At 46.0% G+C, this 12,845-nt stretch overlaps 1 protein-coding gene across 1 annotated transcript in view; it reads left to right on the plus strand.

The window, feature by feature from the left end:
- The first annotated feature begins 218 nt into the window (after nucleotides 1-218).
- The window catches only part of PLXNC1 (plexin C1), a 73,232-nt gene continuing 60,605 nt past the window's right edge, over nucleotides 219-12,845 (plus strand). The window contains exons 1-2 of the mRNA XM_075151202.1: nucleotides 219-1,169; nucleotides 12,522-12,644. Coding sequence (XP_075007303.1) covers nucleotides 219-1,169; nucleotides 12,522-12,644 — 1,074 coding nt within the window. The remainder of the gene's footprint in view (nucleotides 1,170-12,521; nucleotides 12,645-12,845) is intronic.

Genomic DNA, 12,845 nt, shown 5'->3' on the forward strand with positions numbered 1-12,845 from the left:
GGAGGAGCCCGGCCCACCTCTCCCGTACAGGCACCCCCTCCTCCCCGCCCCGAAAGAGGAACTCCCCGCCCGCGCGCAGCCCGGCCGCGGCGGAGGGAGAAGCGGCGGCGGCGGCGGCGCAGCCAGCGCGCCCGGCCCCTCCGCGCAGCATGGCGCAGCAGCGCCCGCCGCCCGCCGCCGCCTGAGGCGCCCCGCGGCGCCGAGCCGAGCCCGCGCCCATGGCGGCGCCGCCGCCCGCCCTCAGCTGGGCGCTGCCCCTGCTGGCGGCGCTGGCGGGCGCCGGCGGCCCCCAGAGCTTCGAGCTGCCGGGGGCCCCCATCGACAACATCGAGGTGAGCGGCGGCGGCGTGCTGGTGGCGGGCGGCAGCTGCCTCTACGAGCTGCGGCCCGAGCTGCGGCCCCGCCGCCGCGTGGTGCCGGCGGCGGCGGGGCAGGGCTGCGGGGAGCCCCCCGGAGTGCGCAGCAACCTGCTGCTGCCCTACGAGGAGGCCGGAGGAGAGGGCGTCCTGCTGGCTGGCTGGACCCAGAAGGACGGCACCTGCGAGGTGTGGGAGCAGCCGGCCTACCGGCAGCGCTTGAACCGCAGCGAGGTAGTCAGCTGCCTGCCCGACGGCTCCACCGCCGGCGTCGTCTTCCAGCTGGCTGGCGCCTGGTACCTGGCCGTGGCAGCCACCTACTCGGCCGGCCGCTACGGGAACCATCTGGGCTGCGAGCCCTCCCAGTCGGATGAGGCGACCGTCATCACGGTACGCAGCATGGACAACCTGCAGTCCAAGGAGGAGCTGGGCATCATCAAGCGCAAGGAGGAGCCTCTACACTTTGTCGACGCGCTCCAGTGGGGGGATCACCTCTTCTTTCCCTACTACAGGTTAAAGGCCAGGTTGGGCGAGGACATGGAGCCACCGAGCATGGCTGTCCTGCGCCAGCTGCGCCCCTCAGAGGGTGGCTTTACCTTGCAAGGGCACGTGTATTTGGACTGCGGGTGCAGGAGCCTCATCGTTTCCTCCAGCCTTGTCCGCCAGGACAAGCGGGGCTGGTGGGTGGGTGTTTTCCGCCACAGCCGCAGTACCAAGGCCTGGAATGCCACCGCCGTCTGCATCTTTGGGATGGAGGAGATGAAGGAGCAAGCCTGTGCGTCCACGCACTTCATCATGAACGGGAAGAGCTGTGTAAGTCTGGGCATCGTTTTGCTAAGCTTTCCTCCTGCACACCGTTGTTGTCACTGTTGTTGTGGCTGGTGTCACTGTGCATGACTTGTGGGTTGTCCCTGACCTGAAGGCACGTGAAGTTTGGGGGGGACTTCAGAGCCGCGCCAGGCTTTGCGCATCAGCCCTGGCTCCATCAGTCCTAATGATTTCCCCAGCACTTTCTGTTTCTAAAGAGCTGATCCCTTACCAGATCCTCGAGTGTCCTTCCCACCTACGTCTCGGGAAAGACATGTCTGAGGGAACACCGAGGGCATCCTGGGTCGGGCTGGAGTCTTGGGCTCCTCACTCAGTGCGCTCTTTTCTGTCAAGGATTAGTCGTACTTCATTGTATTTTCCGTACAGCCGAGATAAAGCAGCTCCTACCTTATTCTGTGCATTCACAACTCATGTCATTGCAGCTACATCAGAAATGAAAAAAAGCCCCTCAAATTGACTCCTGTGTGTTGTTATCCCCATTGCTCACTAGTTATTATTTATGGTTGCTTGTTCGGTGGTAGGTGCTTCCCAAGCCTCCCAAGATTGGCCTTGCTCGAGGGGGCTCGCAGCCACCCCCCCAAACCCATATGCGCAGCAGACAGCAATAGGCGATATGTCTTTGTTGTTGCAGTGGTTACATTTTCACAGGCAGTGGTATCCCATGGAGATCCCCTGGTCACCTACTTCTCTAACACTCTCTCTCCAGCTCCTTCCTCTTTTTGAGGGTGAGCTGTGCACATGGAGGGCAGGGTAGACAAGGCTACCTGCTTTGCTGTGGCCTCAGTAGCTACTAAATAAATGGACTAAAAATGAAATTCAAGAAGCTAAAAATGTAATTCAGGAGAAGAAGGTGCTTTTGCAAGGCCTGTCCATGCTTTTAAGTCACACTCAGAAGTCTTTTCAGAGCTGTGGCTCTGAAAGGAACAACACTGAAAATTATCAGGGACAACCGTAGGGGATCAAGCAAGCCATCATAAAGCAAGCCTTGGCCTTTTGCAGCTCCCCCACCATCCAGGCACTTTGCAGCTTAACCCCTGAATCCTTGCTGTGTTATGATGGGAGTTTGTCGGAAACTCCTTGGAAGAAGTGCGGTAGATTTACTGTCACTCCTTGGCTTCCCAAATCTAGCCCCTAGCAGAGCGCAGTGCTGAGATTCTTCCAAATACAGCCTACCAAAGGGCACGTGTGATTCAGTCTGCTTATCTCCCTACTGAGTTGCGAGACTATTGCCAGTGTTAGGGGACATAGTTATGAATGAGAACTCCATATGTGGGTGAAACAATTGTGCTGAAGTAAATAGTGAAACTCTCGCAACAGAGCAGGAGCCAGCTCTTTGATTTGCAGTGCCAGTTTATAGCTTACTGCATGATTTCTGTGCTCTCACAAGACAAACTTGCTGAATGAATTTCAGCAAGTCTCATGCTCGTCCCAAAATACCTATTTGCTAGTTGGATTTTTAATTTGTATTCCTTGTTCCTAATTACTTGTGGGGTTTCTTCGTAAGGTGCTTTCTGAGCCTGCAAAGCAAAAAAAAAGAAACCTGCCTGGGCAGCAGATCCTTTATAAACACTTTCCAAAGCCCCACGCTAGAAATTCCAGAAGAGTCTCATGGATTTCGTAGAGTAAGATAATGCACCTAAAGTGAGGCAGGTATTCCTGTCTGACTGGTGTTCCTCTCAATCCATTGTTCCTCTCGTCCCCATTGCCTCCCAGTGCCTGGATATGAAAAATCAATGATCCACTTGTTTAAGGATTGATCTGATTTAAACTCCTGTGACTCCAAAGTTACTTTCAGGTCCCAAAAGGCTCATCCCTCCTGGAAATGTAGATTATATTTGGCTACAATGCTGAAGAATCCCAACTTTAAAAATTATTAAAAGGATTGTTTGCTTAACTTTATGTCCCTAACTATGGTGATGTTATTAATAATGATATTTTGGCACAACAATAAATACACTTTACCACTGACAAGGAAGAGGTGTTTTAGTATTTTGTGAGATAGCAGGACATCTGGGTGTTGTGTAGTAATATGACCTATAACATTACATAGCTAATTATGCTCCCTTTTTACGCTGATTATATGTGCTTATGGTGTATAAACATAGAAATAAATGCATGTAGTTCAGCTTTAAAATGTTTTTTTACACTACAGAAGGTTAGGCTGAGCTATTGCAGAGTAAGTTTGGAGATGACAGGCCCATATGCTGCTGCTTCTGGGTTGTTTTAGTCCAGATCCTTCTACTGTCTCTCACCAAATCATGGGAATCCCTGCAAACGTGGAACATGCTCTTCTTGGACTCAGAAGCGCGCGGGCTTCAGAACTGGCGGGAAGATGGTGCACAGCGCGTCCGTCGGTGCGCAGCTTGTAGGAGAAATGTGTGCAATAGCTAGCAGTGGCTCTGGCCAGAAAGGGGTGCCTCGTAGCACGGAGCCATCATGAGTACGTTGTAGTACAATGTGTAGGAATGGTAGCAAGCAACAGTAGTTAACGTGTGCTTTACAGCCCAGTCTTTTAAAGAGAGCGTTGGTATTGAGCAAATGAATGTGTTGCAGCATTATGATTGCCTGCAGTGCAAGACCTGTAGGGTGTTTGTGGCGGGTGGACCATGCTGAATGTCAGCCTGACTTTTGCATTGCAGATGCCATGTGTTGTAGGGTGCTGCGGGTCTTAGTCTTCTTTGCTGGGTACACTTGAATTCTGAAGCTCAGGCGTCATATGAGGTACACTGCTCATGATCACTGGCACGGAGTGTCAGTTTATGTAGGAATTGAAAACACCATTTTTTTTTCACTGCAGGAATACCATTTATAGTTAGAGTATACGTTAGGGAGTAGTGGCAGTTTGTTTTCGTTCTGATCATGTCATTCTTCAGATTTCTGTAATTATTCTGATTACATTTAGGCAAGACATCCTCTTACCTGTCTGCACTCACACAGCTGCTTGTATTTGCACTGTGTTGGCACTGCAAGAGGGACTTAGCCTGAGGTATTCGTGGTCCTGAATTCCCCGCTATGCTACTGCTGCATGTTCTACTCTGAACTCATTCCTTTAAGGTACTGAGCTTTCTGGCCGTAACCCAGGAAAGCACTTAAGGGCATATTTAACAGTAGGCATATAAGTAGTTCCATCATCTTCAGGGGAGCTGCCCATGCATCTAAAGCTAAGCGTGAACTTGAGTACTTCACTGGATTGGAACCAAATTGTTCCACACCCTGTAGGAACTCATTGTAGGTGTGTAATCTCTTTAGCCTCACATTGCTACTTAGGCCAAAGTTGACATTTGCATTAAGTTTTAATGCTGCGTTTGAGTCTGTCATTGAAAATTAGTAATTTTTAAGATCCTTGCTTACCAACTTTATCAAAAAGTAGGTGACTGCTACAAATTCTGTGGAATTGCTGCTAATTCTATTTTAGTTTTGTTCAGTAGTGTGCACAAAGCATTTTGTCCTAGTTGGATGTGTTTATTCTGGACTTATATAATACTGGATTCCCAGAGACATGATCCGTAACTAGCAAGAGGCAGGTGGTGTCTTAGATGAAACTACTCTGAAAACATTTTGTGGTTTTATATTTAGCTTGTTTTCCTCTGACCCACATGTCTCTTAGTTTTGATTATATCTACTTACACGCACTGTCGAGGTGTATGTGTTAATGGACTCGCTAGCATAACCTGCATGTACGTAAGCGCATCTTCTTCACAATTTCTTTAGTTAATAGATGTGAATTTGCCAAATCTCATTCTCTGTTCGTTTGTTTTTTTCAGAAACCTGACTGAGCACTAACAAACATTTTTGGTGGATCACAGTTATGAACTCGAACCTCCTTAGTCAATACATAGGAGGAATGCTGGAATTTGTCACAAACTTCATCTAGTAGCTAGTGAGCTTTAAGAAGGCCTTTCCTTCTGTTGTTCCATGGCTGAACAGGAGCTACTAGAATCTCAGATCTCTCCCAAAGATCCCAGGATCTTGTGGATCACGACCAAGCAGATGAGTAGGAGAAGGGCTCAAATTAGACAACATCAACAGGAGAGAGTTGTAGGATGTTGCCTTACCTAACCTCAATGACAAATCTGGAAATTAGTTTTACCATTAAAAAAAGTTGCATGGGAAGAAAAGGATTCTGCAATTTTTCAGGGAGAAAATCCAAGAAAGTGTTAGGCATACACGTGTAAGACGCTTAGTTTATATTAAGGTGTTTATTTTATGATGTGCAAAGGCTAAGTAGCTACTGATAGCTACTGAATACTAAGCTGTCTTGGTCGGATTTTAATCTGCTATTTAACGCAAGTGGAGATATATAGCAGTCTGTTCTTCGAATTTTTGCATTTTTCAGTGGGTGATAAATATGTGGGTTGGTATTTGCCCCTTAATTTATCGAGCATAGTTTGGAATCCTAGGACAAATCTTAGCTGGTATAAGCTCTACTGAAATGAGATTTTGAAGTCAACAGAGTCGCATCAGTTTAGTCACAACCATTAATTTGCAGGAATGACATTTGAATTTGTGTGGTAACTCATTCCAAAATGATTCGTAGTCTTTTATTTAAGGAAAGAATTACAGACTTCTAAATATCATTTGGTATCAAAATTGATCCTGTAATAATTTTCCAGTAGTAAAGTCATCTCCTGTGTATTACCAGACTGCTAGTATTTCATCTGACGTTTGACAGATTTCTAGAGTTAACGTTTCTAGAGTGAATATTTCTGCCCGGTTACAAATGAATTTTCAGTTCATGCCTGTTTGGTGTGGGAAGTAAGCCATAGGAGACTTGTAAACTCTCACATTGTCAGTAAGAAGAAGAATTGCTTTTAGTCATCTGGCTTCACCAGGTGTTCTTAGCGGAAGCTTTTGAGAGCCTGGGGGCTCTTGAACAGAGGATTCTCTTCCAATCGTTCAGGTTGGAAGGAACCTCAGAGGAGGTCTCCAGTCCAGCAGGGTCAGCTCTGAGATCAGACAAGGTTGCTCTGGGCTTTGTCCTGTCAGATCTTGACACCTCCAGGGATGGAGACTGCACAACCTCTCTGGACAACCTGTTCTGCTTAATTGTCCTCATAGTGCTGTTTTTTAATCTCCTGTCCACTAGAAACCTCCCCTGTTTCAGTTTGTGTCCTGCATACACCTCAGTCAAGAGCCTGGATCTGTTTCTCTGGTCCTTCTGAAATTGCCTCTTCTGTAGGCTGAGCCAGCCAGGTTCCCTCAGCCTTTCCTCATAGGGCAGGTGCTCCAGGCTCTGACCATCACAGTGGCCCACCACTAAACTCACTCTGATTTATCAAGATCAGTGCTGTACTGAGGGTCCCAGAACTGAGAGCAGTATCCTAGACACAATTGAACATGTGCCAGGTAAATGAGAATAATCACTTTCCTCGCTCGATCTGGCTATGCTCCTGTCGCTACAACCCAGGACCTTTGTGTCCTTTTCAGCAGAGCTGCTCTCTAGTCTTAGTCCTTCCCAGGGTTAGTCCCTCCCAGCTGCAGGACTTTGCATTTGTCCTTGCTGAATTTTTGGGGGTTCCTGTTGGCCTATTCCTATAGCCTATCTAGGTCCCTCTGAATGGCAGCCCTGCACTCAAGCATGACAACTCATTTTGATGTCATCTGCAAACTTAACCCAGAAGCTTTTAGTGTCTTCCTCAAGGTCATTGATAAAGATATTGAGCAGGACATGTCCCAGGATAGGTTCCCTGAGGAACTCCACCTGTAACCAGTGTCTAGGTAGAGTAAAAAACATTAACCAATACCCTTTGAGCCTGATGATCCATCCAGTTTTTCCACCCATTCAGTAGTCTCCCTTGTCTGAATTGTTACACCTCAACTTGGATACAAGGATGCTGTGGGAAATGGTGTCAAGAGCCTTGCTGAAGTTGGCAATCAGGTTGGTCAGGCATGATGTATCCTTGGTGAATCCATGCTGACTTTTCCCAGTCACTTTCTCCTTCTTCTTGTGCCTAGAAATGGCTTTCCCAGGGAAAAAGTGAGACTGACCAATGTGTAGTTCCTCAGGTCATCCTTCTCGTCTTTTTTTGAAGATGGGTGCAGTATTTGCCTTTATTCAGTTGTTGGAGGCTTCCCCTGTTCTCCACAACTTTTGAAATATGAGAGAATGGCCTCGCAGTGTCATCAGACAGTCTCTCAGCATCTTCCTACAGATCCCATCTGGTTTCCCTGGGACTTTTATAAGCTGATATTTCTTAAGCGATCCCTGGCTTAATCCTCCTCCAGCACTGGTAGTTTCTCTTCTCCTTGAACTCTGTAGGTAAAAAGGACCACAAGACCTTGCCGGTAAAGTCAGAGCCTTATCTGCATCTACTGTCAGTAAACCACTTGAAATATTCAGCAGCTGGCACACATTTTCATTGTTTATTCTTTTATTGCTCATGTGGTGGTAGAAGCTCTTCTTGTTGCCCATAACATCCCTTGCCAGTTTAAACACCAGGTGAGCTTGGGCTTTCCTAACACCATCCCTACATGTCCAGGCAGTTCCTCCTCAGTTGCTTGTTCCTGCTTCCACCTCTTCTGTACGGTTTTTCTGCATTTTCGTTGAATCATAACTTCCCTGCTTAGCTGGGGGCGATCTCCTGATACGTCTGCTTGTTTTCCTGAGTTTTGTGCTTGGAGGAGGTTGTCCTGAAAGACCTACTAGCTTTCCTGAGCTCCATTTTCCTTCAAAGCTGCCTCTCAGGGGATCCCACTAAACAAGGTGAAGCCTGGTATTCTGCTGTACTTTCCTCACCACCCTCAGGATCCTGAATTCAGTTATTTCATAGTTACTACGGTGAAGGCTGCCAGTGATTATCACATCTCCAGTCAGTTCTTCCTTGTTTGTGAGTAGCAAATCCAGGAGAGCATCACCCTTCACTGACCCCATAAGGTTAACAAAGCCTGGAGTCCCGATCTGCACCAATGTCTTTGGTGTCCATGTGGATGTGCAACAATGGGTGGTGGTCCAAGGAACGGAAAATCATCGGCAGGCTCTCTGCAATGTAATGGATCGGGGCCCCTAAAAAAAAAGAAACCTGTTGTAACAGCATGACGGCTTAGCAGTTGTGTGCCTTCATCCTTCACAGGAGGGAATCTCCAACCACGGTAACCCACCACTTCCTCTTGCTTTCTGCTAATGCTCTGTTCAAGCTCAGTTGGTTTCAAAACCTTCCTTAATGGAGCTTGTTCTCCCTCGTTGGTTATTAGGACACTTTATCAATTCTGTAAACTCAAATCTAAGGGCAGAGGAGGGGCATTTCTGCTGCTGCAAGAAGTCACAAATTTCTAGCCTACCCCATCTCAGGAGTCTCCATCAACCTCTTGCTCAAGCATAGCCTCTGACTGTCCCTCCTGCCTTGCATCATGAGGCTCAGGACCTTGCCTCTGCAAGGTCTCTGTGAAGACCCTCTCATTTCCTGGTCATCCTCCCTGATTTTTTGCAGTCTGCTCGCCTGGGATGGTTTGTCCACCTAGCATTGCTATGCAGTGCACAAATTAAAAAACCTCATGGAAATAAAATTTTGGAATAGTCCATCTCCTCATTCCTTAGCCCTAATAAAGGCTCGCTGCATGCACCAATATTTAAGTTTGTTATCCTCTGATATAATAAAAATTGGTGCAGGAGGTTGAAGAGTGGTGAAGTTAAGAAAGAAGAATGAGGTTCCAGAAGTTTTTTCCCCTCTAGGAAAAACATCTATGTATTGTTCCAGTGTCGACCATTGCTATGTGCTGCTCACAAGTCTTATGTCCTTTTGTATAGCTGCATCTGTTCATTCACTCTGATGCTCAAACCCTTTATTTTTACTTTTTCGCCAGCTGCAATATGTTGAGTGCTGAGTGAGCTAAAAATGCTGCCCTTCCCTCTGAGGCACACAATGTAAAATAATCAGGAGGAAATCAAGACAGAAAGTAGAAGTGTGAATATGGTTGCTACAGCTGGAATCATGCGGAGATAAATCTGAAAATGACATGCAAAATAGAAAATTAGTATAAATACCTTTCATGCCAATAACCAAACAACGTAGGGGGGTGAACTTAAAAGCTAAATGTGAGTTAATTCAGGAGATCTCTAGGCTTACCTGTGCACATGAAGATTTTGGGGGACTATAGAATAGAACAGAGGGTGGAACTGAAAAATTAAAAAACGAAAGGTCTTCTAGAGCAGTATTGTCTTTTCTTTTGCTTTTGTTGTTTTTGTATGAGCCTGAAAATGTTACAGGATAGATGGATAGATGATTGTGGAGATGAGTGACTCCTCAAGTATAAAGGAAGTTTAGACTGTAAATGCATTATAAGGATGGATTTAGCTGTGAAAGAAAAAGCTTGGGAAAGCCCTACAGTGCTGTAACCCCATTAGTCACAGTGGAAGAGGTAAAAGAGCTTATTAAAAAAATAAATGCACATGGAAAAGGGATGACAGAAGGGTGAAAGCAGCAGCTGCACCCTGGAGGGAACGGGCAAGCTGGAGAAATAGGTTGCAAAAGAGAGAAGGCAATTTTTGTTGTGACTGCCCACCGTCTAAATTCCCCCTCTTCTTATCTGTATTAGCTCAATGTCACATTGACCCTCCCTCTAGCAAGCAGAGTGAGGGGAGGAGGCTTCCACACTTGTCAGTATTGGTTCTTCAGTCAGATGAGGAGGATGCACTGATATGACACTAGTTATTTTACTAGTATGTGGGTCAAAATAAAATCTGGCAGCAAAGCTTTTCAGAGACTGGGTGAGTCCTCCCCTCTTCCGTGATCTTTTTGTACAGAGTCTGTGAGGAACCTAGGGTGTTTTGTTTTCCTTACACTACTATATGGTGCACTGCAGAAAAAAAAGTCCTCATTCTGGTGGAAATGAAAGCCTAGAAGCTTCACCTCCTCACTCTTTAGCCTGAGTGAAGGCTCATTGTGTGCACCCATGCTGGAGTTTTGTGATCTAATAAAGAAGTGAGTTAACTTTTTCCACCTTAAAATGCTTGCAATCACTTCCCCCCCACTCCCCATCTAAAACTGACCTCCATGGCAGTGGAGTTTCATGCCTAAATGGGTTTTACTGAAGTTCTGTGCTGGTACATGACAGTTCCTGTGTCTTCTTCCTGCTGCACTGTGCTGGTTTTGGCTGAGATAGAGTTAATTTTCTTCATAGTAGCTAGTATGGGGCTATGTTTTGGATTTGTGCTGAAAACAGTGTAGATAATACAGAGATGTTTTCGTTATTGCTGAGCAGTGCTTACACAGAGTCAAGGCCCTTTCTGCCTCTCATACCACCCCACCAGCGAGGAGGCTGGGGGTGCACAAGAAGTTGGGAGGGGACACAGCTGGGACAGCTGACCCCAACTGACCAAAGGGATATTCCATACCATATGATGTCATACATATAAAGATGGGGAAGAAGAAGGAACGGGGGGGACGTTCGGAGTGATGGCGTCTGTCTTCCCAAGTCACCGTTACGCGTGATGGAGCCCTGCTTTCCTGGAGACGGCTGAACGCCTGCCTGCCGATGGGAAGTGGTGAATGAATTCCTTGGTTTGCTTTGCTTGTGCGCGCAGCTTTTGCTTTGCCTATTAAACTGTCTTTATCTCAACCCACGAGTTTTCTCACTTCCACTCTTCTGATTCTCTCCCCCATCCCACCGGGGGTGAGTGAGCGAGCGGCTGTGTGGTGCTTAGTTGCCGGCTGGGGTTAAACTACGACATGCATGAAAAAAAAGGTTTTAAATATGAAAGTTAATCAAGTCTTCTTTTACTCCAAGTGGCTGTTCTTGCAAGCTAATTAAAATAATTCAGATGACTGAAAAATATTTTAATTGATTTAGGATTGCAGTTTAGAAAAAAATTGTTTCTATGTGGAAAGACTTTTTGGGTTAAGCCAGCATCCTAGCATGCAAGAGAGCTGAATTCAGCTGTTACTGTATTACGGATTCGCTTCATAACTTTGAGAAATGCCTTCACCTTTCTGCAAAATGTCAGTTTTAATGGTCCATTCTCACACTTTGTCTTGTGCATTAAAGCGAAATAGGTTCTTGCACTCAGAGAGTTCCTGTAGGTTTAGGAATCCGTCCTTGAGGCTGAGGTTCTGGGTTTTGTAAGCTGACCTACTGGGCTTGTTCTGAAGGACCTGGACCTACCTGAGCTCTTCCCCCCACCTCTTCATGCCTGCTGCTCCTTTGTGTCAGCACTGGCGTCCGTGCAGCCTCACATGCATGTGAGGAGGAGAATGACTCAAATGAAAATTTAGGTAGGTAGGTAGGTAGATAGATTTACAGACCATTTTCTAGGTGCACCTCATTTCCTTAACCAAGCTCACTGGAAAGCATTATACTAATAGAGGGGAAGGGGAGGTAGAGCTTGGCTGGGTTTGGACCCATTTGAAGAGCAGGTGGGATCACACCTTTGGCAGCATCTGCCATGGAGATTGACTTAAAGCAATTACAGGACTGCAAAACTGAGGTACTTGCTTGCTAGGGAGGTATCTGGGCTTGTAGGGAGTTTGGGGCAGAGACCGTCTCTCACCTGGTGAATGATCTTATTCTCACACATCGGTGCATCCTTTCAGCACTTGATCATCTACAATCGGGGTTATTTGCTTTGGTTGTTCCTTCCACAAGATACAGGGATTTCCTGCATGATGTTTTCTTTCATGAGCTGCTTACACTGTTTGTCACTTAACTTTTTTCAGCTTGGACAGAGAATTGTAGGTAGCATGTTGATTTTAAAGTTCACACAGGTACATTTATGTTCTTCCTGACATTAACTTTGTGCCGCTTTATCTCATTTTTATATTTATGTAATACGCAAGTCTCAACTTCCTTTAGTGTAAAGCAGGAAACCAGAGAGGGGAGGATGAAGCTCCACATTTTCTGACATACACACATACACACAAAAAAAAAGAGGCTGTGTGTTTGAAATGCCTTCTTTCTCCAGAATATTTGCATACCTTTAAAAGTGGTTGCTGAGTGTATCTGTAGCCTTCATGGTAGATGCAGTCAGGTGATGGCAAAGCATGGCTTCATTGAGAAGAACTGACAATTCAGAAGAAGCCCAGGGCATTATGTCCCAAAAAAGAGAAATTCTGTTGCAAGGTAACTTGATGCTGTTTAGCCAAGTCTGTGTCCCAGTGAGGTCAGTGATTTAGCTGCAGTAGATGTAATCTCTATCACAGTTGCCATGTATAAAAAAGAAGTAGTTTCATGTTTCATGTGCCATTTCCAATGATATGTTGCTCAGAATTAAAATGTTACTCAAAGTATTGTCTAAAGTTTTGTTCTCTGAGAATCTTTTCAGGGATTCTTCTTTTTCTTTTTCTTAACATTTTGCAGTATAGGTGAATGGTTTTGTAATAGCTTTCTCTTATATCTGATTTTCAGGAGGCACAATCAATCAAGAAATTACCTACCTTGATTCACTCTGGATTAGTGGCTGTTTATGGCACAGTTGTTTTGAATCAGATAGTTCTCTTTTTGGGAACAGATGATGGACAGTTACTGAAGGTAAGCTGAGTGTGGCAGTTCTTCCCTTCTCCATCAGCTGCTGCTGTGTTCAAGTGGGTAAATGTTTCCTGGTTTAGGCACTGTATTATAAACAGATATAATCCTCTGAATCTCTGTTTATTTTTTGTTTGCTTGTGCAGTAACTGCTGTATTGATACTTGGAGAGGAAGATAACTTTCAAAAGCAATTATGTACCCTGCT

This window comes from Calonectris borealis, chromosome 1, assembly GCF_964195595.1.
Source record: "Calonectris borealis chromosome 1, bCalBor7.hap1.2, whole genome shotgun sequence".
NCBI classification, from domain to species: Eukaryota; Metazoa; Chordata; class Aves; order Procellariiformes; family Procellariidae; genus Calonectris; species Calonectris borealis.